Here is a 24,601-nt window from a genome sequence, read left to right as displayed (position 1 = left end):
TTCACTGATCACCTCACCTTGTATCAGAAAGGAGGAGCTAATCAGTGAAATCACCTGGTGGAGGTCTTGGTTGGAATGAAAACCTGCAGCCTCTCAGCCCTCCATGGCACATGATTGGTGACCCCTGCAGTAGATCGATGACTGGTGCAGCAGACAGATAATGCAGTAGGTGAGTAATAATTTCAAAGTTCAAAAAAAGAGTGTGCAGTGACAAAAACAGCAAACAATTGAGAAGTGACCATTTCAGATGAAGTGATTAATCAGTACAAAAATAAAGTGCCTGACAGTAAACAAAGTGATGCAGTGACAACTATGACAGCTGTTAAAGTGACTATTATTTGAAGACATGGTGCACAGTGCAGAAGAACGTGCAGTAGCAGGTGAATCACGACAATCAGAAAATTCAATAACCCATGTATACTCAATTATATGGTTAAAGTGTTTTTTTGAACTGATGCAGTGGCCCTGAAGGGACCCAATATCATATTAGACAATATATCCCAGTTGCATAAGTGGTTCAGTAGTCCTTTGAAAAATGTGATGTGTCAGATGCAGCATTTCATTCTTTCCAAAGTGCTATTTTATGAGTAAAAGCTTCCCGAACTCCAGCAGTCAAGTGACTCATTCCAATAATTACCCATAGCTTACTTTTATGTCAATAATTTACTCTCAGAAAATTCTGGATATCTCAGTTCATAAAGAAACTCTTCAGTTATACCCATTAAGGTATTCTGAATTAAACACTTCATTCAAACAATATGAGAATGTAATCTTTCTTTTTAATTAGTTTATGTTTGTATTTTTGTCAACTTCCGTCAGCCCAGGGGACATTTGGGGAGAGTGGGGTTTGTGGGTGGAGACATTCAGGGACGTATGATTTGTCTGTTGTGTTTTTGTTTGCTCCCTTGGTTGGCTTTATGAGACAGCAGTGGTGGTATTGCATCCATTCTGTTATCTAAAATTAATAAAATCTTAAATAAAACCTTATGTTTAGAAAAAAACAACAACAACAAGATGAGTTCTGTTAGAGGTATTTTGAATTTATTAACATGTTATTCCACAGTTGATGGATTTTAAGCAAACACACCATACACCCGTTGAGTTCACAAAAGATATCACATTCTATGCAATACAAAATAAAATAAAATAAAAATAAATAACTAAAAAAAATTTAAAAAATCTACCTCAAGGTTATCAGTACACGTTTAGTTCGCTTATGGGCGAACTATTTTAAAAGTGGAGTGATCTAGGCTTTGTATTTTCTTCTCATTCTTGAACTCTGCTTTCATTATTTTTGACTGAGGGCTCCCGGTGGACTGGAGCCACTCTTGCATTTCTTTCACCTTGCTGCTCGGCCCCTGCAGCTGACCCTGGACGGTTCCTGCGTCCGTGTTTTGGACCCAGCCAACCAAGCCGAGCCTCTTGCCCTCTGCCTGGAGAGTGAAGGAGACACCATTAGAGACATCTGTATGGCTGGAGTAGGAACAAGAGAGGTCAATATGTTAGATGATTTTTGACCAATGATAAGACCTAGAACTCACAGCACTGTAAGACTCTCTCTCACTCTCTCTGTGTGTGTGTGTGTGTGTGTGTGTGAAAGTTATTAGACTTTATCACGTGGAAACAACTTGGATTTTATATCCAAACTCACTTGAGTGTATTTTCGAAAAAATACACCTTGTACTCTGCCATAAACTTCATAATCCACTGACATGAGGTCTTCACTGGACATAGTGGACCTGCTGGACAATTGAGAAACATGACGTCACGTGCTGCGTCTGTTGATGCTCGTGCAGGCCAACTTAAATATGTATTTATCAACTAAAACTGATTCGTACGCGCTGTTATTCTTCACCTGGATGTTTGTATATCATCCTGTTGTTAATAATAATAAAGAAATAATAAAGAAACAATAAAATAAAAAATGTAGCTAACCTTTACAATAACGACCTCTAGCTGCATGCACGGGACGGGATGCACTTAAGTTTTTTCCTAGGTAAGCGATGGGGTTTTTCTCATTTTGAGTGGTCATTATGGTTTACTGGTTAGGGTTAGGTCAGGTTAGGATTAGACATGAGTTGGCATTAAGGAAACGCTGTAGAGAATGAATCTAAGTCAAGTAAAAATCACATTAGTTTGCTGAGGGAAAAAAATCGGAAACGTGATAGCCTACATTGAGGCTACGACACACCAACCGGTATTTCAGCTTTATTCAAAAACTCTGCGGCCACATAAAGTGGTTTAGCTTCATCTTCACGCCGTATAAAGTGATGTTAATTCGCTGTGTGACACATAATCTCACCTGAATGCTTGGCAGGCTGCGACTCGCTCACACACACTCCGACAGACCCGCTGACTCCTGTAGTGTTTTGGTAACATACGGGACCCTGCCACCGGAAGTGAAGCATGGACCAATCAAAGAGCACTGAAAAAAAATCCCTTGTTTCTAGGCAACGAATGTCAACTAACCAGCGCGGCTTCAAACTGGACAGGAGAGGCATCACAAAACAACATTTCTGCACATCTCAGTGGCTTTAAACGGTGTGTTTTAACACACAGTGCCGGTGCCAGTTTGTGAAATGCTAAATCAAAACCTTGATCGAAAATTTCCCGCTGGTAAGTATTAGTTACTGATGTTAGCGCAAACCAACGGCTTACTAATCACGCATTATTTATTAATCTAAGGGTTTAAGTGCCTTAAAACCGTTGAACGCACACTTACGAGTTTATCCCGGTTATACAATGGTCATTTACCAACAATATAGCCAAAGGAAAGAGAAGAAAACTAAATGAAGTTTTTTATTGGTGTGTTTTCCCTCCCGGTCGTTAGTTTATCAAGTGGATAATTCAGCTTTTTAATGTTGCTATGGTTACACGGTGGGTGGCGGATGAATATAGAGCTTGAGCCGGACTACGTGGGCAGTACGCGGTTTAAACCTGCCGGCCAATCAGAATAGAATAGAATAGAATAGAATAGAATAGAATTGAATAGAATGTCTTAAATGTCATCATGTGTATTACTCTTAAAAATACTGTATATTGCATTTAAATGTTGAGCGTTAAAAGTTAAAGTGTATTAACCCAGAACATGGTATAGATACATTTAATTATTTTTTTTTTAGCATTGTCTTGTGATACAAATATGACTATACTATGCAGATAAAGTCATAATCTTATCCACTTTTTTGTTTAAAAAAAAAAAAGATCACAGAAGATGTAACCCTCAAGATAACTCTAAAGGACAAGGACACTGGAGTAACTCCACCAAAGCACATGACAATGTGGCAGCTGTGAGGAACAGAGACGGAGCTGATGGACCATTTCCACTCAAGCCTGTTTACCATGTAAGAGCTGCCACCGTCAGGACACAAGACTCACTTGATCCATGTGAGGTTGAAAAATCTGGTTTGGCACAGCCGAGAGGTCATTCAGAGGTCAATACCAAGAGGATAAACTGCAACAGGCGACAAATGGTGGTCCCTTTATTGTCCCAAGAGCAGCTTTCAGATGGTATCAGAGAGGCCCCTGGATCTCAGCAACCAATGACAGACTGGCACAGTCTGGCCAGGTATGAACAAGAGATCGCCAAGGCAATTAATGAGAATACACTCATACTGCTGGAGAATCTGCTGAGCCTCGGAAAAAAACTGGAAGAAAACAGCCGGAGGGAGAGGAGTGGTGCTACTGCAGCTGACGGACAACACCGTGAGGAGGAGAGGCGACGCAGAAGACAAGCAGAAGAGGAAAAGGGGTGGAGAGAGAACAGGTTGCCACCGGCTGAGGAACAGAAGACAGGATCAGTAAGAAGAAGAGAAACAGTGACGCAGGGCAAGGGAGAACAAGATACTAAACATCAGAGAAAGAAGCAAGACTCGTGGAAAAATGACAGAATGAGGAAGACACATGAAGGCCGGAGCAGAGGGGACGCAAGGGAAACAAGGGAAGGGAAGCCTCAGTCAAAAATAGATAAAAATGGAGTTCCTCAGGAGATCATATCTCATCAAAGGATGGAGGATGGAGAGCTGAACAGACAGAGGTGGAATAGTGTGAAAGACCAGAGTAGAAGAAGAGGAGGGGATGACATAGATATTACAGTGGCAGGAGAAACCAAAGTGAGATCACAGCATGAAAAGGAGAAAGCAAAAGACAGAGAACAAAATAGGTCACGTAAAGTGGATGAAGAATGGACCGGTGAAAAGAGGCATAAGGAACAATCATCTAAGGACAAATACGGCTCAAATGATGACACAAGGAAACAAGGCGCACCTCACAAGAGGCAGCAGAAGTCTGCTTCCAGACTGGAGGCAGAGAACCACAGTGGCAAGGGAAGAGCATCTGGGGAACCGTTGCTCACACCAGGTTCTGGTTCTTCTCAGTCCAGCAGACTGCAGCAGGCTGAGCTGGACCCTGAGGGTGCAGACAGCAGCCACAAGCGTCTTCCTTGCAACATCTGCCACAGATGTTTTTGGGCTGACAGATTAGAGACGCACATCAAAATCTGTGAAAGGACACATCAGGCCCAGCGCAAAGTCTTCAACTCCTCCCATCACAGGACAAAGGGAACATCCCTGGAGGAGTTCTTGAGAACCCATCCAAGAAGCAAGACTCCAGAGGTAGGCCCATCATTTATCAATTTCCCATTTTCACATCTTTGAACTGAGGAATCATTAAAGAGATCAGTAATTTTCCTGTTTTTTAAAATTCATGTCATGGCATCTCTTTTTCAGAGAAAGAGTCGGAGGCATAACTCTGAGGTCCTAACAAGGAACACGCGCCAGGATCGTCTAGCAGGTGGCGCCTCAGACCCAAACCCGTCTGTCCAGCCCAACCCCGACTACGAGACGTGCCCTCACTGTTCCAGACGGTTTTCCCCTAAAGCGGCACAGCGACACATCTCCAAGTGCGAGCACATCAAAAGTCGCCCTCCACCGCCTCGCTGTCGTCAGTAGAAGAAAATCACACCTGAGTTTTTGCAGGCCACCTATCAGCATTTTGTTTCATATCTTTTCTACCTCATATTCCTGCTCCTGTGATATTTATTTATTTGTGTGTTTGTATCTAAGATCATTTAGCCTGTGCACAACTACAGCTCTATTATAGAAAAGAGCACAACACCTTAACACCTAGACTCATTGTGTATAATTAGTCATAGTATCATTCAAGTTATATTGTGTTAAATAATGATTTAGCACACATAACAAAAGATAGCATTTGGTTTTATTTGTTTTTTCTTTGTTTTGTTTGTTTTTTTAACACAAAGCAAGAAATAGCAGTGTGACTTATTGAGTGAGCATTTAGACCACTGGTACATCTCATCAATATTTGGTAAGCTGTTGACACACAATGATAAGGCACATCTTTTAAATGCTGACAACTGTATAAAAACTTATAACTAAAGCAAACCATCATCATGTTTGGACTTTTTTTCCTGTTACAATAGGATAAGGCACACTGACTGTCTTTTACATTGCATTCAGTGTTTTAGTTTGGTTGGACAGCTCACCAACCAAGAGACAAGAGCTTATACAGGTAAGCTAACTATGACAAATAAAGTACTGTTTTCAAATTTCTGGTTATCATGAGTACACTCAAACAACATAACCAACCAATAGTAAACAAATACACAAAACGCAAGACTTTTGCTTTCACAAATGATGAAAATTAAGGCAAAACAAGTATCTCATAAACAAGTACCAAAGACAGATAAAATGGTTAAAAATGCATTGTGAAAACAAGAGTATTGCTGTAGGCTATAAGAAATGTCTTACAAGACAGCGTTTTCTACATTCTAAGAAAACCTTTCAAGTGTTCATACATGTCACAAAGGTGTACTTACATTTGTTACACCAATAAAAATTCAAGAACCAATTAAGGCAGTAACAAAAAGTATCCTACTTGTTAAAATGAATCAGTAGTTCTGTGTTTCACACAAATGCCTTTTGCAAATATTGCAATGCGACATGCAAGTTAAAAAGTAAATATTTGTATGGAAAAATGAAAATGTATGTAATAGTTGATGTCTGATAAATACAAAAAAAAGGTTTGAGAGACTGTACTGTAAATGGCATTTAGCATTTTTTTACAGTATCAAATGAACTCAGAAAAAAATCTAAAAAGTAATATTTTCACATTGGAAAATGGCATTGACATAAGTCATGATCAATCTGGACATTACACCGTCTGCCCATTCCTCTCTGTAATAACAACTAACACAGATTAATGAGATCTCGAGCGTTGACTATAGTAAACCTACACGTTGGATGTGTAAGTAAAAGGTTTCCTCACAATGTTCATAAGCTGGTCTTACCTGTCATATGACAAATAGAAACAAAATATCTGAGGCACGGGACTAAAACCTCAGCGCAGATGTCACTGAGATACCAATAATACCACAAAAACATTGACTTAATATTCACATTGCAGAGTAACACTATGATCAGATTGTCTCTCGCAGGTGTCAAGGTCAGAGGCATCATGTTGAATCCAGCCAACATTTCAGTCCCTGGAAAACTGTAGCTAGATCACTGCAGCCAGGTGAACTGACGTGTGCATATGAATGTGTGTAAGATATCATCTCACATATTCAATATAATGTATGCATGCAGCTGGCGCTATATCAAGCATTTATGACGTGACACATTGTTAAGTGGGCATGAGGCCGCTTTGGGTTAAGTAATTGGCGAGTGCTGAACTCTACTGCGTCTCAACTCTAATACCTCTAAACATGTCCACTTTTGCCTCCACTGAATGCACCCCGGTCTCCACTCCCCACTAATCAGCTTGATTACCTTGATATGTGCTAAGAGCTTTGTCACTGCTCCCATAACCAGGACATTTGCAGGTTGAAGCTCACACACTGGCTCCTGCAGATCTACCCCCATGGTTTGTGAATCCGCCTCCTCTATCCCCGAGCATGCGATCAGATTGGTGGTTTCCATTCGTCTCACATCCTGCTTCTCTTAGCATTAGACGGTTAATTGCTGCCCAGAGCCTCTCATTCTCCTTCTGCTGGTCGCTGACCTAAACACAGCAAGGACACACAGTTATTTATTTATTCACACGGGTAAAAGAAGGGAAAGAGGCGGCCTTTTGAGAAAATTATCTCACCTGCTTCTCAAGCATCTGGATCTTGACCTCTTGGCGAGTGACTGTCTCTCGCAGCTGCAAAACAAGGGGCAGTTACGTCAGGTGCTGTGAAAAGGGGGTGGGGCATATTTGATCAAGAGGCATTGTAGAGTGCGAGTTTGACACCTGTGTAATTTCACTGCTTGCTCTGCAGCATGTGGCTGATTCTCCTCTCCGACAGACTTCAGCTTCCATCCCATTGACTTTATCACAGCCCATTCGTTTAGTCTGTGGAGAAAGGCAGAGGGGAAACAGTCAGTCAATACCTTAATTTCAAAACGTTGAAACATAAAATATTCTGGAAGTAAGCAAATGTTTTTAGTGACCACTATAAAAAATAGAAATGACAGTTCTTTAAGCTACAAAGGTGAGAAGGCTGGTGATGTTGTTGAGTGTGAGGTGTGCTGGGATATTACCGAGAGGTCTCTCTCGGTAGTAACAGCTGCTGCTGCAGCCTTCAGCTCCTGCAGCTCCTCATAGGGCAGAGTGATGCTCTCTGAGTAAGAAGAGAGCCGGTCGGGTGTGGAGGTTTGGGAGTCTGGCATGGGGATGAACTCAGCATCCTGGAGCTCCTGTTGGGGAGAGTCAGCAAAGATAGTGAGAGGTTACGACCTTGTTATTTCAACTATGGTTTCCTTATTCCTTAGTGCCTTTAGCATAACAAACCTTTCGAAGCCAGAGGGGGCAGGAGCTGTCTCCAGTCTGGTTTGCCACTGACATCATCGGGGTCTCCAAGAGGTGCTCGTCAGTATTAGCCTCCACTGTGCCACCAAGACCCCTGTCACGACACTGTGTCTCTGAACCCGGCTCTAGCTCAAGATCCACTGTAGATGTAGACGCCTCCTGGCCTAATCCTTAATATAAAGTTACACACAGTCACAAACACATCAAATGTAGACTAGGCTGAATGGAACATTTTGCTCATCAAATCAGTGACCAGAGAAAAGTACTTTCCACTACCGATTGACAGCCCGCTGCTGTTGGAGCGGATGGTCTTGGAGTTGAGGACTTTCTCTGCAAAGAAAGAAATAAATTCATGTGACTAAAATGAATTCATCGGCAGACTCCTGGCTATTGTGAATATCACACTGTAGAGGTGTCCTGTCGTGATAACTGACCTGTTATGATAATGGTATGCCATCCACGGCAAGACAGGTCTGGCACATGGTGGAGAGAGCCAAAGATGGGCCTTGGCAAGGCAGGGCAAACCTCTGAGCCAAATCCCTTATCGGCAGGCATTCCTAGGCGTCCGTTTCCTGCGTTACCCCATGCAAAGATCTGATTGTCTGCAACAATGAAGCAAAAATAAGTTCTACTGATGTCGGGACCAAAACAACCTCAGCAGTCTTTTTCCTGGGGAGGTAATCTATATTCTTCAACATCTCAAGCCACATAGTAACAAATAGCAAGAGGAAAAATTATGACAGACAAATCAGCTTATTAGGGGTTCACTGTGAAAAAATAACTGCAGGCTGAATGAAGTGAGGATTGTTAATACTCAACTGCAAAAAAAAGGTAGACTAACCACAAAATCTGACCTCTGAATCAACATGGTTATCATTATCATCCAAACTCACTAAATAATTACATGCACATTCTGTGTTTTTTCTTGGTTGAATCTAAACAGTCCTGAGCTCAATCAACACAGACATTTTGCATACTGCACCTTTAAAGAACACATTCTCTAACACAAATGCCTGATATTAACTACCACAATCTGCTCCACATTTTTAGAAAACTACATGTCATTGCCACAAAAGCACCAAAAGCATTACATAGAAGCTGTAGTTGTTCTCACCCTCAGTGGCTGCGATGGTGAAGCCATCTCCACAGGACACTTTGTTCACTACCTTTCCCCCAAAAGGTCCCACAAGGACTTGGACACTATGGTGTTTCTTGAAGTCCTTCACTCCCAGCTGTCCGTACTTGTTGCAACCAAAGGTGATCAAACGGCCACGTTCTGAAAAGTCAAAGATGATATGGAATGATGACTTAAATATGGGTGATTTCAACTCACATGTCAAACATCAGGCTCATTTTGCCGTACCATCAATAGCAGCTGTATGGGTCTTCCCTGGAGAAATGACCTGGATCTTGAACCTGGAAAGCTGCTTTACTAGAGTGAGTGTGGTGATGTATGGGATCCACTGGTAGCCCTGTTGTGGTAGAGACAAGAAAGCTTTCAAACAAACTTGTATCATCAACAATCAAGTCATATAGTACTTTTAGTAGGGCACAGTACCTCTCCAGGGTGGTTTTTGAGGCCAGAGATACCCTGGTTCAAACCCAGTTTGTTGAATTCATTGTTGCCACACGCCAGGACTTTCCCTGTTTCTGTTAAGAAGAAGGTCCCATCACTAGCACATGATACAGAGGAGATGGTGGCTCCTTTGGGGACCTCCACCTGGGACAAAGCAGCAGACAGGACAAAGTATTAGTTCCAAATAGGAATTTTTCTTAGAGGGACTGTGTTAAAAACATTCTTATACTTCCTATCTAATTGGTCTGTAAGGCTCTTGCCTTTCTTCACACAGAGAGAAGAACAGAGTGTGCATGAACATGATCATGGACGCACTACAAAGAACGCAATCTTACTTGCATGGGAGAAGAAAAGTCATCTTCACATTCCAGGCCAAGTCGTCCTGCACCAGGAAATCAAAGAAGAAAACTTGAAGGGCAACTTTGACCATGAGTCATACAGTAATTATGAGTGTTCTTTAGAAAAAAAAAAAGGCCACTGTCTCCACCTGCTGGCTACAATTAGAACAGCAAAAACAGATCTTGGCAAAGGCCTAATGAAATCAGCTAAAACCAACATTAAGTTACAAGCAATCCTGCTGTACCATGCTCTCCACAGCCCCAGGAGTAGATTTCCCCACTGTGAGTCATCACCACCACGTGGTTGTCTCCACAGGAAACCTGGCGGACGGGCCTCTCCTCAAAAAACATCAGAAGCACTGGCTTCACAACCTCCATGCCCAGCTCGCCCTCCACTCCGATGCAGCCGTAGTAGTCAGATCCAAACATGTACATCTGGTCCTCATCTGAAAAAGAGGAAGGCTCAATCAACAAGATTCTTTTAAAAAAAAAAAATCCTGTCTTTGCGGTTGAGGCTGGTTTGCATGTTTCCTCACTCACCGGTGATACAGGCGGTGAAGTCGGCCCCACATGCCACCTGTCGGATGGCCTTGCCTTGGAGGCCTTCCACCTTCCTCGGCTGCCGGTATGAGGCCTGGTCTCCGTGGCCGAGCTGGCCCACCATCTTGGCCCCACCTTGGACATTCTGACACAAGAGATGAGAAAGTGTGCAGTAGGGGAAAACCACAACCACTGGCTTTGTCATTCTGGGTTTGGTAAATTATACACCACGATTCGGTCTGTCTGTCTTACAACGATGGATTAATACTCACAGCCCAAGTGTACAGTTCTTTTTCCACTGTCACCACTGCAAAGTGACTCTCCCCTGCACACACATGTTGGGCGCTGCTGCCTCCTTTAAAAGTGTCCAGTTTCTGAGGGGTGAACTTCCCCCCTCCCCAGAAGTACACCTCCCTGGAGCGTGTGGTCACCACGGCAACAGGGCTCTCTGTCACTGTACTCAGCCTATTGCACACACACAGGACAATTCACAATCATATAAGAAAAAAAACCTACGGGATAAAAATCAACAGGCTTCTACAGAGGAGCATATGAAACATCTGCTGAAAACTTACTTTGGTTTCTTCATCGCTGAATTCAACAAGGCAACTTTCTCTTCGAGCTTCCTGAAAGAGCATGAGATTGTGAATGAGAGTATGTTTGTTATGACTGTATCAATATTGCATCTGACAAAATCCATAACTTCATTGATTCAACAAGTCATATAACACTTCAGCCAACTTACTGTCTGCGGCAGGAGATGATTGGCTGGTCCAGAATCTTGTCAGCTGTGGGCCTCTTTTCAGGATCCTGGGACACAAATAGATCACAAGCACCTTACGTTCATATCCCTAACATGAGCTGGTTTGTGATATAGCACATTACACAACAGCGTCATCCACCAAAACAACTGCTTCACAACTCTCTGAAACACAACACTCACTTGATCTAGGCACTCATATACCAGCTTGATCAATGCAGAGGAATAAACATTTGCATCCACTTCCATAGTCCAGTTGCCTTGGACTATCTTCACACACAGGTTGAGAGGGTTCTGAATGGAAACAAATAGCAAAGTCAGTGCATGTTGTAAAAAATCAAACTACTGATTAAAGCAAATAACTGAAACAAAGCGTGCTGACAACCAAAAACAAGGGAGCAAACCTACCGTTGCATCAAATGTTCTGGTAAGAGTTAAGACTTCAAAAATGACACAGCCCATGGCCCAGATGTCTGACTTGAAGTTGTACTTCACTCCCTGGCACAGCTCAGGTGACATGTAATAAGGGGTTCCCACACACTGGATATACACAGAATAAAAAGAGCACAAAAAAGAGAATGACCATAACATGTTTAATGGTGATGCCGATATAATATGCATGTTTTATGGCTTCCGCTATGCCGTATGATATTCCAAAATGAGTATTTGCAGAGTAAATTCACAGCCAGCAAACAGCCGCAGCCTCATATACCCTGTGAGCAGCTCTCCCATCTGGATACTCATCAGACAAGAATAGCAGCGGCCAAGGTCGCAGCCGACAATTAACTGTACACACAGTTGCTGTGAACATTTCTGATGTGTGTTTTCATCACACTGTGTTTGTATGTCTGCACAGCCACAATGAACTGGACTCCGGTTTGCCAAGTGTTACAGGGAATGGTGGAAACAACTGCACTGCCCAGAGCCAGTACAACATGTAATAACTGTGTAAATCAATATGTGCTAAATCAATATGTAAGAGGAGTGAAATGCACAGGTTCTGCAGCCTCTAGAGATGGTTAAAGATGTCTTACAGTTTCGGCCATTGCAAACTGGGAGTCGAGCTTCTTCGCAAGGCCGTAATCACCCAACTTGATGAGGTCGGTTTTAGTCAGGAAAATATTCAGTGTCTTGATATCCCTGCAAGAAAAAGCAAATATGACACAAAATTGTTGTAGTTCAAAGAAAATGATCACAACTTTTTACATTTATTGATATTATAGCATGACTGTAACCTTAAAGTCTATATAAGTAACAAAACAGCGAGTTTAGACCATGAAAAATACACTCACCTGTGCAGGATGCCAGCTTTGTGAATATGGGCCACCGCTGAGGCGATTTGGTACAGGTACCATATGACCACCTAGGAGAAAAACATGAACAGTGTAGATCTATTGGAGAACAATGTTTTTGTTTGTGATAATCGCCCTGTATGGCTCCATACCTCTTCACTGAAAAGGGTCCCCTTCTGTTGGTTGATTTTATCATACAGATTCCCTCCTGTAATGAGACAAGCCATGTGATATTTAGTCACCAATGATCCCCCTCCACTCTCAAACGTAATCCTCACAGTTGGATGTCTTCCCTTACCATTGCAATATTCCAGCTCAATAAGTAACGTGTTCTTGTCCATGAAGTGATTGAAGTACGCGATGATGTTGTTGTGCTCTAGCATGGAGAGGATGCTTATTTCGTTCATGACATCTCTGCGCTCCTTGTCGGACAGACAGTTCAGATCCACTTCCTTCCATACCACCAGGGAGTTGTCCTGGGAATGTCAGAGGGAAATTAAAGCCCAACTTATCTCACCCAGTCATGCTACAGCAGAGTCCAAACTGTGACTCCTTAACGGCATAACAAAGGGGTCCCAAGAAAATAAGGGACTTGTCACCGTTTCCTTCCCACACAAGAAGTTAGCACAATAACAGAAAGTGAAGACGACTAGGTAATAAAAATCTTTTTAGGTGGGATAGTCCCTGGAATAAAACCTTTATCAAATGAATGCCTGTGGTTTAAACCGTACGTGGGTCTGGTTGGCTTGACATGACAATGTTTGCGATCCCCCTCACTACAGTATGTAAACCCACTTTTTTCACAGTAGAGAGGAAAGCAAGGCATGCGAATGTCATTCATCTTGCTCTCACTCAAGAATTTCTCACAAGGGTATGGAAACACAGGAACAGTGGGCCACTTCAGCCGGCCAGACACACGAGGAGGCATGAGAGCTTCGTGTAGCTCTACAGAAACACACCACACCTCATGTTGTGATGAGTGTACAGGCATTATTACATGGTGTACTGTACCGGGCCCCCCTCCCCGTCCAAGAAAACACTGTAAGACCCTGTTTGTGAGGCTCCCTGTGTTTCTCCCACAGTGATGACAAAGGTACTCACTTCTTACTTTAATTATCTATTAGAGAAAATCTGTTTGTTGAAAGCACACAGTCTAACTTGTGTGTGTGTAAATCATAAACATACTCTGTGTTTATGACAATACATGCTGCCTTGTGAACTGTCGGGACAGAAAAATGAGATGACTTATGGCATGTGTCTCATACATGAAGAAAGTTGTGCAGAAGCTTGTGCCGGATTGAAACCTACCTCTGTTCTCCTGTAAAGAGTCGCTTCACCAAACGCCCCCCTCCCGAGGACCCGGATAGGAATGTAATGCAACTTTTCCTCTTCGCCACTGAATGTGCCCGAGGCTGATCGCCCGCTGGCCACCGACTCGCTGCCCAAATCTGAATTTAGCGAGGCGAAATGCCGTTCATAGTCCTCCAGTGACATTTCTGTGTAGCCACTTGGTACAGTGATGGTAATAACCCGAACAGGCCTGACGACAAATCTCTCTGAAAGACCGCTACAGGGGCATAAACACGTTTATCATGTTACCTATCCCGACTGTCGAGGCGCCCGGTCACTGTGCGAGGAAAGCCCGATGCATCAAAGCACCTTGTAAGGGAAATAAAACGCAGCAAAATGTGCAACTGGACTTGCACCAGTGTCAAGCCTGCCAGAGTCAAAAAATTACAGCGGCCAGCCAACTTTCAAACTTTCAAAGTAAAAGGCGCCCGACACGCCTGTGTTGTGATGTTTTTTTAAAAAAAGAAAAGCGGTGTCTTTACACTGAAGGAAACTAATCAAACGTCCGGTCGTGCTCGAGCTACATCCGGTTAGCTTCATGCGGCTAACGGCTAACAAAGTGAGGAAATCGGAAGAGGAGCTCTCGCAGTTAGGAGGTCGAAAGCATCGTCAACAAAAACTAAATCTGCTACACGGGCTTGACGCCGCCACAGCAGCTGAAGGTGCTCTGAGTAATAATACCCAATTGAACATGTATATCAAGTTTTTTTTCCAGACTTTTCTACTTTGACAGAGCCACAGCACAGCTAGTCCCCAGCAGAGTGCCGTGAGTAAGGAGTCTGTCCGTATCCATGCGCACAAACCCGGAAACACTCTCAACTCACCGGGGCTGCTTTCCCCCGTTATTTCAGCAAATTCAAGTCTATGTGCACACATTAAATCTATTTTTTTATTATTAGAAGAGTTGTTGAAAATATACATCAGTGTAAAAAATTATATAAAAATTAATCACAGTGAAAAAATAACAAAATGTAGGGAAAGGAAAAAAACAAACAAACAAACAAAAAAGAAAAAACTCCAGGGTCTGCTAATTAATTGGAGTAAATTTGAAATGTCGAAGTAATCTAATAGTATTTGCCAATTTGTGACTTCTGGGATTTAAATTTTCAATAGTAGGTAAATATGTTGTAAAATAGGGATAATTAAAAATAAGGCTTACTGATGCTTTTTCCTTTATATCAATACAAGTGTGTGTGTGCTTCTTCTTCTTCTTCTTTTTTTTTTTCAAGAAACACATGAGACCATAGGGACCATTTGATACCATGTTTGTCCCAGGGAACCCCATCTGAGAATATTTTTGTAAGTAAATATGATTAAAAATAGTATTTTCCAGCTGTCTGGTGAGTGGGAAGTGAAGTGTCTGATTAAAGCAACATCCTCTAACTGTGTTGGCCTCTAAAGTGGAGACCTTGACGGTTTACCAGTGTGGATGAGGATGACGTGTTCACTGGTTTCACCCCCTTATTTACAGTAAAGACAGCTGATTTGGGTAATAAGCTTTAAAATCCTCTCCAATATTCCTCTAGGACAAAATGTTATAAAGAATAAAGGTGATGTAATTTGGGGTCTGTCATAATAGAAAGTTTGGGCTCCCCTGTACCATAAAGTGCAATTAAAACAATAAAATAATGAATTCTTACAGCAAAACTGGTCTTAGACAAGAGGTAGTGATGACAACTGACTGCACACTCACACACACACACACACGCCCCCACACAGAGTTTTGTAATATTGACATTAGAGCCCTCAAACAGATAAAAGATCCGGTAAACATACGTGGCTCACAAACTAGTGATGATCATGTAATCGAGATTGCAGTTTGTGGAAACCCAAACGAGCATCCAGGTATGGCTTCAAGCGACGAGGGCAGCACAGACGGACATACCTTCCGTGGTGACGCAAGATATTTAGGTAGGTCAGCACAGGTTTCAAATGGTCCTCATGCTGCTGAGAGCAAACAGAGGTGTCTCCTCTGTGGGGCGGCTTGTCATCCACTTGTGCGTCTTTGTCCAGGATCTCTGCTCAGGGGGAAAAGTTTCTCAGTTCCTCACTACCGCCTGGTCATCCTGTGTCTGGGGCTGCTGGACATTATTCTGCTGTTGGCTGCCCTCGTCATAGGGGTTTACTGTGAGTACTTTTGTTCAGAATACACCGATATCTGTATTTTAGGCGTTTATCTGTGGAATCACCTTGGATTACTCGAGGGAGTTGGGCAATATGTTGATATATCAATACAGTGACATGACACTAGGACTCCAGAGGCATTTTAGATATCAGAGTTTGGTGATGTAAGTGATAAAGTGTGGTGTTTTGTGTGTATACAATCACATTATGATTGTATACACACAAAATAGGGCACATAATTGTACCTTTAGGGGCAGGAACCTCTAAGGTGCAGCTTTTGTACCCCTGATACTGGGTGCTTATTAGTACCTATGTGGTTTGTATCTTGTTCCTGTACTATAACTACAATATTGACTGGATAACTCTATTAACTATTTCTCATATCCACAAATCTGCAAGACTTGTTTCATTTCAAGGCTACAACACCATAATCTGTGAGTTAAAATCTACTTTTAAGTTAATATTTTACCTAATTTATTTACTCTCTCTCTCCTGATATTGTTCCTTCACGTTTATAGGAAATGGGACATACACTCAGTGGCCACTTTATTAGGTCCATCTGTACAACCCAATGCAGTTCAATGCAACAGCTCTGCCATAAATTCTACCTTTTAACAAAGTTTATAATGTTCAGTTTCTGTTGACACAAAGTGTAAATTCAATTATTTGTTTATTATTGAGGTTGTAATTTGCAGAGGTCTTGTACTGGACCACATTATATTGAGAGGTGTTTTTATTTTTGTGTCCTCCCTATTCATATACAATGAGGGGGACAGAATATTGGAAACAGCTCTCAATAAAATGCAGTCCAGTCCAACAGCCGTACTAACTATGAGCTCAACACCTCTATTACTGTGACAAAAAGAAAACCTGAGCATTATAGGCATCATAAAAGTAGAACAAAATGGCACAACAGTAGTAATGCACTGTATTAGATTGTGCAGGTGGACCTAATAAAGTGGCCACTGAGTGTATATGTACCTTTTAGTACTTGGGAACATGTATGGACCATTTAGGCTCTGAAAAAGGTTCACCTTGAGGTCTAATAATTAGCCCTAGGTGATTGAATTTGTGTAGATTGGGCCTTCAGGGGACAGAAATAGACTCCTACTGTACCCCTACAGTGTAATAAATACTGTGTGTAAACAGCTTATGAAAGCACCAACATTATTATATCAGTATCATCATATTTAGTCAACGGTATCATGCTATTTAATTTTATCCATATAGCCCAGCCCTGCTAACCAATAATAAACTTACTTACCTGAAGGTTTATTGAGATTACACAAATACATAGGCATCAAACAAATCACAAATATAAGCTATAAATGTAAACATGTATTGATCTTTGTATGTCTGCTGCTCACAGGTGGCACACTCAATGAGATACATGTTCCCGAGCACAGCCCTCACTGGTCAGCCTTCAGTGAGCTGAAGGAGCTTCAGTTCATACAGAAGGAAGCGATCAACGCCAAGGTGGAGGCCCAGCAAGCGTTAGAGAAAGCCATCAGCCAGCGCCGGCAGCAGATCCTGCAGTTAGAGGTTCAGGGCTTGCTTAACGACGGCCTGCAGAACCAGATCGAGCAGCTGCGAGCAGAGAAGACAAAACTGATGTCCAATATGTCCAGTTTCCGTAAGGGCGGGGCCAAACCAATCACCTTGATAAAATACTACCATTTTACATCTCTGCAGACCAACAAATACATCAACACATGCACTCATAATCAGTGTGGTGGAGCCTGCGTCAATGTTACTACTTGATTAACGTTAGGAACAGGTCATGGTTAAAGTAGGGAAATGCTTTGTCTTCATGGTTAAGGTTAGGAAAAGGCTAATGTTGCAAAATGTTCGCCAAACTAATGTGGCACCAGTCTGCTGAAGTAAAGTCCTGTTAATTGTGCCATCCCTTCCCCTTCTTGTCTCCCAGTGTGGTGTTTTTCACTCAGTTTAAAGACACTGCAACACATCCCCGGTCTGCAGAAACATAAAACACCAGAATTTTTATGCTGCCGTATGTTTCTTTAAGTGAACTTTAGATTACATTCAAATAGCACATAAATCTAAAAACGCGCTTCCCTCATTGTCTTGTCACAGAGGAGAGTTGCGGTCGTTGCCCGTCAGGATGGTTTCTGTTACGCACATCCTGCTACTTCCATGCCAAAGTGGCATCCTTTCCCAAAAAGAGCTGGGCGGACAGCAGAGCGGACTGCATCAGTCGAGGAGCCGACCTGGTGAAGATTGATAATTGGGAGGAACAGGTGAGTCCAGTCTGCTGGAGCTCAAACACAGAACAGAGGACTCTAGACTTTAAAAATGATCTCAGCATGGCGCTAGGCTTCAAACTGTTATGTATCAAGAAAACATCACAAACTTGATGAGAAGAAGCAGGACATCATTTTCAGGACAGTAAGCACAAAACAAATCATTACAGAACTGAAGCCCCCTCTTTGTTAAGGGTTACCACGAGACACAAGTAAATACATTTACAGAAGCACCACACTTTGCGCAATTACATTTGTACAGAAAATGGGTTCAGTTCATAGAAATATTCATATTTTCAATTTTAAACACAAGCCAGAACAGAATCATTATCCCTTTTACCTGTACAGATCTCGAAGCTCAGATCTGTGGTTTCATGTTACGGTGAAGTACACTGTGATCCAGCAGTTGCCTCATCACGAAGTGAAAATTGTGTTTTTTCACACTGAAATGTGTTGTCTTATAGGCTTTGATTGGTGGTGCTTAAACACAGAGACATCACATTAAACATTTAAAGTATTTTGCTGACTTTATTATTCCCTTTCTGACTGATAATCCTCAAGTTCTTCTGTTTTGAATTTCGATAATATCTGCAGTGTTAAGCACCCATTGCTGTGGTGTTTTCTTTTGCGCTGCAGTTCCCACAGATCATTTCTCAGTCAAACTGGGTGGTCAGGCTTCTCTTCTGTCACTAGCATCTTTTGTTTTTGGCTATCCCTGTTATCAATTCATTATTTCCTCCCCTGTGTATTCAAGACAAATTGCTGTGTTTGTTGGCTGAAATGGAAAAAGAAGAATTTTCTGTGTGGCAGGGGATTTTTCCTGGGAAGGACCTGCCTGACAAGAGGACAGCTAATAACAGTTTTCATGAACTGAGAATAGGTTGGAAGTCCTGTTGTGAATAGAGAACAGTGAAACAGATATTTATTATCATGAAACTGTCAAAGATAAGTTAAACTTAAAGCTGCATTTAGCAATTTCACATGCTGGCATCCCCAAATAGCTCAATAAGGGAAACATTTGAATATTTAAGACTTCAACAATCACAAGTAATGTAATATGACACTGATTTTTCTGTTTATGCCGCACCAGCTGATCTTGCCAGTTCTTTTTTTTTTTTTTTTTTTTTGCATTTCTGCTTTATTGGACAGTGATAGTAGAGATAGACAGGAAACATAGGGAAGAGAGGGGGCAAAGGGGTTAACATGCAGCAAACAGAATGACATCAATTGTGCCATTCATGTATGTGGGGTTTCTCATCACAGATATACCGATGTAGGATACCTACAACTGAATTACACCTTGTCATAATTCCAGTTTCAAATATCTACAATTTGATTTTGACTAGCTATAATTCCAGTTCAAGATATCTTCAATTCCTCTCAGTTCAGGATAGCTACATTGTCCTTTTTAGATATCTTAAAGGCAGAATGAGTAGCAACACAAGAAAATCCAGAAAGCACAAAGTCTCTACAGATACACACACCAACACACACTTCTAGTGGCTCATAAGTGATGATTGAGAGGGATTACTTTTGCATGAGTCTGTATATTGTTTATTTATTTATTAATTCTGCCTTTAAATTAAGTTTTAATTAGTCGAAATCGTCAGAATAGTCAGAACGATATCTGTAATGTTAATTCCGGATAGTCAAAAGTGAGCTATTACATGTTAAAACGACTTTCCTTTTGTATTTGTATGTGTATGTGTAAGAGTTTGTGGTACGTGCTCTACCAGGTGAGCTTTGTTTGTTTGTTTGTTGTTTCAGCATCTCATACTGCAAATATGGTTCAATTGTCCAATTGAATGATTTAGCTAATGATGGGCAAGTGGTTGATCCAATCACCTGCTGTATATTTTTTGGGAAACACCTGGTTATGTGGTGAACAGCGGAAACTAAGTCAGAGTATAGCCGCGCCAGGCTACAGAGGTTACCCAGCAGTCTGCATGTTAATTAGGGAGGATAGCACGGTGCTCTCTGTTGTGTGATTTAGCCTGATAATGTGTATCTGCATCACAGTTTTGCTGAGTGCAGCTTTTAACAAACAACTTGTGTCCTTTTTTCACCCCTTGTGCTTACCCAGATAACTCTGTTTGAGTACTTACCGACTGCTTCCAGTCAGCCCCGGTCGTCCATAAAAGATGGAATCTGGATCGGCCTCACTCACACACGGGGGAATTGGGTGTGGGTGAATAATGTGACTCAGGTGGATCCAGGGTAAGGGCTTTATGAATTATTCTGCTGTCTTGCTGTGATAATCAGTATCAAAGGCTTGGATTTGTTTACCAAGGATATTTCTAAATGCCTGTAAGCAGTTGTCTGAGTAAACAGCTGTCTGAGTGCATGCAAAACAGGTGTATTCCCATTAAGAGATTGATGTTTTTATCTATTTCTATTAGAGAGAGAGAGACAAAAAAAAGGCATGTATTCAGTAATCTTTGGATTAATCAGATTTTTCACTGGTGCCCTATCGCTGAGCTCTGCCAGTGCTTGAACACTGATAGATGCTAAACCAGCTGTGTGATAACTATCAACAGTTTATGAGACTGTAAAAGATAAAAAAAATAAATAACTTGAGCTTTGTTTTAGGTTCTGGATAGATGGTGAGCCTAACAACCTAAGCCTGGGTGAGGACTGTGTAGCCATTTACAACAGAGGCAACCCAAGGAGGACCTGGTTTGATGAAAACTGCACCCAAAACGCTTTCGAATGGTTATGTGAAAAGGAACTCAGTTAGCTCTGGAGGTCATGGCAGCATTTCCTGTGTTTTGGTCTCCACGAGGAAGTAGCGTACATAATGTCAGATATATAATGAGATGGCAATAACCTGGACATCATCTGTTCTGTTTTTAAGTAACTTAGCTCAATAATAAATGCATACAATATATGGAGACAACAATGAGTCTTTAATTTATTGTGTGTGTGCTATTGTAGAAAAATGAACTCTCTTTAATTTTACATCTTGGAAACAAGTGTGTATTTAATGGTGACTTCATGGTGCACCAGTAGGCATCTGTCCCTTCATCCCTTCCATCAAATAAAGCTGATCTCCCATCGGTCTACTCTTTTGAATGACCCCTCCACACACTATAAGCTACAACACCATCCTGTTTCAACAGAAAATACATCAAATCAAAGAAGTAAGATGCCTTTACTTCCAAAAAGCCATCTTTTGAAGGACAATACCACTATTTTGGACTAAAGTTACCTTGTATGGATTTTACATTTCTCCAAATTTGACCATTTTAGTACACAAAAATTACAAAAATTCAGTGTTTCCTCCAGAATCATATTTTTGGTAATTTTGCTGCTTAAAACCATGTGATATCGGAGGTTTTTTTTTTCCCTCAGAATATTATCTCGCCTCCCACCCAGCTCCATATTTTTTCTCCTTTCAATGGTCGTAATGCCGTCGTAGATTCGCCGTATGTGAATGAACAGCACCCAAGGAAATGTTTTGGATTGGACCATTTGCAGGTGCTGTGATGGATAGAGTTGCAACTCACCAGACTATCAGAAGTTGTTTTTCAGATATGGCAGCTTATTCAGAGGGAAGTGCAAAGCAGACCACTACAGACCACTGCAGGAGCTCCCTACATCCCTACAGTCACATCACATTCATTCACAACATTATGTTATAGCTGCAACTATTTAGAGACAGATACAGTACACACATGGAAGAGATGAAAAGGCCCAAGATTACATTTGCTGAGTTTCTTCAAAAACTGTGACATAAAGTGCATGAATACACATAGACATATAGGTGCTCCCATCCTGACACACATACACCCACTCTGCCTTATCATGGATATGAAAGCAGCAGGCAAACAGATCAATGGGTACAAGTTACAGCCGCCGGTGCAATGGAGAATTCACAGTCAAGTTCAGAGCGTGGACAGAGAGTACGATTTAAAGGAGAGTTTTCTCCTGGGGATTTCAGCCAAGATGGACATTCTCGCTTTCGCCAGCAAACATTTCTACAAGGTACGACTTATTAGTCAAATCTTCAATACTGTCTGAAATTTGCTGCTCTCTCTTAGACCAGTTTTTCTCTCACATGTCCCTCTTCTTTCTTTTTCTCCATGAAGCTGGCCCTGTGTGAATGTTGCACCGAATAATATTGCTAAAAATGCAAACGTAAAAAAAAAAAAAAAAAAAAAAAAAAATGAAAAGTGTGGCTTAACATCGGCTATTAAGTCCTGGGTTTGCAAAAATGTCAAGCTGTCTGTCAAGGTCTCTGTTTGAATATTTTGTGATTGAAAAACATCAGCACTCGTATTATGTCTTTATTGCTTTGACATATTTTAAGATGAAGTGCAATATTCAGACTGTAAAACATGAAATGGTATGGTATGTTCACAGAAAGAGGCGGATCTGGCTGCTCGTCCTACCGATTGGTCATTCTGTGTCTGGGACTGCTCAACGTCCTCCTGCTGATAGCTGCAGTTGTTATTGGGATCTGCTGTGCGTACAGAAAACTCTCTCTGACTTTATATCACAGTTCAAAAAAATCCAGTGCTCATGATTTGTTTGCACATTTTACACCCATTTTCAGAATTCACTGGAATGTAGATATTTTTTTAATCTAAATGCAATGCAAAGCAAGATAACTATGTGGAAATGGGCCATTCAAACACCAGATCTTGAATATTTATATTCATATTATTTAAACGGTTTTAAATTAAAACCTAAGAGTATATACAGTAGTATGTGGAGGAATATCTGAGTCAAAAACTTGAGGTTAAGGGAGCAGTTCATGTATTTTTTTATTTGCTTGTCTATTTATTTGTTTATTGTTTTGAGCATACTGTGCCTTTAATATATATTCATGGAGCATTTCCTAAGTAGTTTTATCATGCAAGTCCATGGGGAAATCATATATTATGTGAAATTTATACTTCAAAATTAATAACTATATGGTCTTTTTGCCAGAGCAAAGCATTTTACATTTACTTTTAAAATAGAAAAATGTGCACGGTAGCTTTTGGAGTGACTCCCTTTGGTCTAGTCTCTTTGATAGATATGAGGCAAATGAGGCTCTACTTCACAAGTTTTACCACAGCTGCCCTGCGCTCTTTGTGAGTTTGAGTCTCTGTGTCCTCAGGCAACCAAGTCAATGAGAGTTACAATCAGATTCCCCACGAAATCGCAACGCCCCTCATCTTGGAGCTGAATCATCTCCGCAGCAACCACAGCAGTTTGATCAAAGCGAAAGAGGATGCCCACAAAGCCTTGGAGAGCGAGCTCAGCAGCCACATGGAGCTGAAGCAGCAGGTGGAGCGGCAGTCGACGGTCAACGACGGCCTCCAGCTCCACATTGAGGAGCTGAAGGCCAAGAAGACATATCTGCTGTCCAATAAATCTGCCCTTGGTGAGGCAGTATTATGCTATTGTTTGTATACACTTCTTTTATTTATTCTATATCGGGGAGAATGCTACAATACTTTTTCCATTCTGCCGTCACAACAGGGGAGAGCTGTGGCCGCTGCCAACCAAGATGGACTCTTCTGAACTCGTCCTGTTATTTCTTTTCTAACAAGAATACTGACTCACAGAAGAACTGGCCCGAAAGCAGAGCGGACTGCATAAGCCGCGGAGGCGACCTGCTTGTGATCGATGACTGGGATGAGCAGGTGGGAAAGACACGGGAAGAGAAAGTGTGCAAAACCTAGGGAGTCAGTTAATTGAAAATGACTGAAATTGTAAATCAGTCAGCAACTCCAAACACAGTCATGCCTTGTAGGATGCAATAGCTTCAGCATTAACAACATTAGAACTATATTGATATATAACAAATATACTCTGGGGTGTCTACATTAAATACATTTACTTGTGGAAATATTAAATTTGAAAGTCTCTTCAGTGGCCTGTTAATATAATCAACCTGTGTGTTTGCTTCCATAGCGACTTATCACTGATAACTATCGAGACGTGAGGTCCAGTGATGTTTGGTGGGCGAATGGATACTGGATCGGCCTCACTGACATCGAGAAAGAGGGGACGTGGGTCTGGATTAATGGTGTGATCCAGCAGGAACCACTGTAAGAACTGCACTATCTCATGGATATAGATAATGACTGATTATGGATTACGATTGATTGCTAATAAATTGGTCCCATTGTGTTTGATGATGATCAGTGCCAACTACACTCTTTTCTACTCTGTTTTGTGTCGTCCAAGGCACTGGATAGATGGTGAACCAAACAACCATGGAGCCCAGGGGGAGAACTGTGCTGCTTTTTTCTCCAGGGGTAATCCCACTTCTACCTGGTATGACGGGAAATGCCACCACCATCAATATAACTGGATATGTGAGATGAAACCTCAAGAAAGCAATATACAAAGATAAAAATATATAAATAAATAAATCTTAGAAAATGAAATTGTGTTTGTACATACAGTAGTCTCACACTTGTCTTTAAATAAAAATATTTAGGACAAAACATGGTGCTGATCTTTTTTTTCATCTACCTTTGTCACAAAATCATTGGAGGTTTAATTGTGTTGAAGGGGACAACATGGGGGCAGAGTCGCTGCAAGACAAAAATATT

At 41.5% G+C, this 24,601-nt stretch overlaps 5 protein-coding genes across 11 annotated transcripts; 3 read left to right on the top strand and 2 right to left on the bottom strand.

Annotated features, from left to right (window-relative positions):
* The first annotated feature begins 119 nt into the window (after positions 1-119).
* On the top strand, positions 120-5,402 carry zc2hc1c (zinc finger, C2HC-type containing 1C). 4 transcript variants are annotated; one of them, XM_030045102.1, is made up of 3 exons: positions 120-169; positions 3,205-4,613; positions 4,728-5,402. In XM_030045102.1, exons 2-3 carry the CDS (start codon positions 3,471-3,473, stop codon positions 4,947-4,949), a joined length of 1,365 nt encoding a protein of 454 aa, XP_029900962.1. In that variant the 5' UTR covers positions 120-169; positions 3,205-3,470; the 3' UTR covers positions 4,950-5,402. The 4 variants fall into 4 exon arrangements, with proteins under 4 accessions (XP_029900962.1, XP_029900964.1, XP_029900963.1 ...); XM_030045104.1 differs by lacking the exon at positions 120-169 and adding an exon at positions 1,981-1,996; XM_030045103.1 differs by lacking the exon at positions 120-169 and adding an exon at positions 2,426-2,541.
* Positions 1,020-2,425, bottom strand: acyp1 (acylphosphatase 1, erythrocyte (common) type). Its single transcript, XM_030045114.1, has 3 exons — positions 2,303-2,425; positions 1,652-1,739; positions 1,020-1,433 (listed from the first exon to the last, which is right to left on the bottom strand). Exons 1-3 carry the CDS (start codon positions 2,377-2,379, stop codon positions 1,215-1,217), a joined length of 384 nt encoding a protein of 127 aa, XP_029900974.1. The 5' UTR covers positions 2,380-2,425; the 3' UTR covers positions 1,020-1,214.
* Positions 5,403-5,429: 27 nt separating the features above from the next.
* nek9 (NIMA related kinase 9) lies at positions 5,430-14,044 on the bottom strand. Its single transcript, XM_030045100.1, has 23 exons — positions 13,624-14,044; positions 12,614-12,791; positions 12,468-12,523; positions 12,316-12,386; positions 12,058-12,163; positions 11,432-11,563; positions 11,207-11,317; positions 11,009-11,073; positions 10,839-10,889; positions 10,536-10,728; positions 10,264-10,408; positions 9,969-10,169; positions 9,721-9,767; positions 9,368-9,529; positions 9,173-9,281; positions 8,924-9,085; positions 8,244-8,411; positions 8,086-8,139; positions 7,792-7,979; positions 7,542-7,697; positions 7,252-7,353; positions 7,108-7,161; positions 5,430-7,020 (listed from the first exon to the last, which is right to left on the bottom strand). Exons 1-23 carry the CDS (start codon positions 13,807-13,809, stop codon positions 6,850-6,852), a joined length of 2,868 nt encoding a protein of 955 aa, XP_029900960.1. The 5' UTR covers positions 13,810-14,044; the 3' UTR covers positions 5,430-6,849.
* Positions 14,045-14,206: 162 nt separating this feature from the next.
* Positions 14,207-21,085, top strand: LOC115354662 (C-type lectin domain family 12 member B-like). Of its 4 annotated transcripts, none has more exons than XM_030045111.1 (8): positions 14,248-14,327; positions 14,895-14,964; positions 15,477-15,576; positions 15,679-15,792; positions 17,159-17,422; positions 17,884-18,047; positions 20,134-20,267; positions 20,640-21,085. In XM_030045111.1, the coding sequence occupies exons 3-8, from the start codon at positions 15,513-15,515 to the stop codon at positions 20,785-20,787; spliced, it is 888 nt and encodes a 295-aa protein (XP_029900971.1). In that variant the 5' UTR covers positions 14,248-14,327; positions 14,895-14,964; positions 15,477-15,512; the 3' UTR covers positions 20,788-21,085. The 4 variants fall into 4 exon arrangements, with proteins under 4 accessions (XP_029900970.1, XP_029900973.1, XP_029900971.1 ...); XM_030045112.1 differs by lacking the exon at positions 14,248-14,327 and adding an exon at positions 14,404-14,431 and having other exon boundaries at positions 15,484-15,576; XM_030045110.1 differs by lacking the exon at positions 14,895-14,964 and having other exon boundaries at positions 14,207-14,327.
* Positions 21,086-21,854: 769 nt separating this feature from the next.
* Positions 21,855-24,095, top strand: LOC115354517 (CD209 antigen-like). Its single transcript, XM_030044910.1, has 5 exons — positions 21,855-22,034; positions 22,139-22,148; positions 23,155-23,421; positions 23,520-23,683; positions 23,955-24,095. The coding sequence occupies exons 1-5, from the start codon at positions 21,855-21,857 to the stop codon at positions 24,093-24,095; spliced, it is 762 nt and encodes a 253-aa protein (XP_029900770.1).
* Positions 24,096-24,601: the final 506 nt, after the last annotated feature.

The sequence above is a fragment of the Myripristis murdjan genome, chromosome 22 (assembly GCF_902150065.1).
Source record: "Myripristis murdjan chromosome 22, fMyrMur1.1, whole genome shotgun sequence".
Taxonomy (NCBI): domain Eukaryota; kingdom Metazoa; phylum Chordata; class Actinopteri; order Holocentriformes; family Holocentridae; genus Myripristis; species Myripristis murdjan.
Note: the sequence above shows the minus strand (reverse complement) of the source record. Positions and strands in the feature narration are given on the sequence as shown.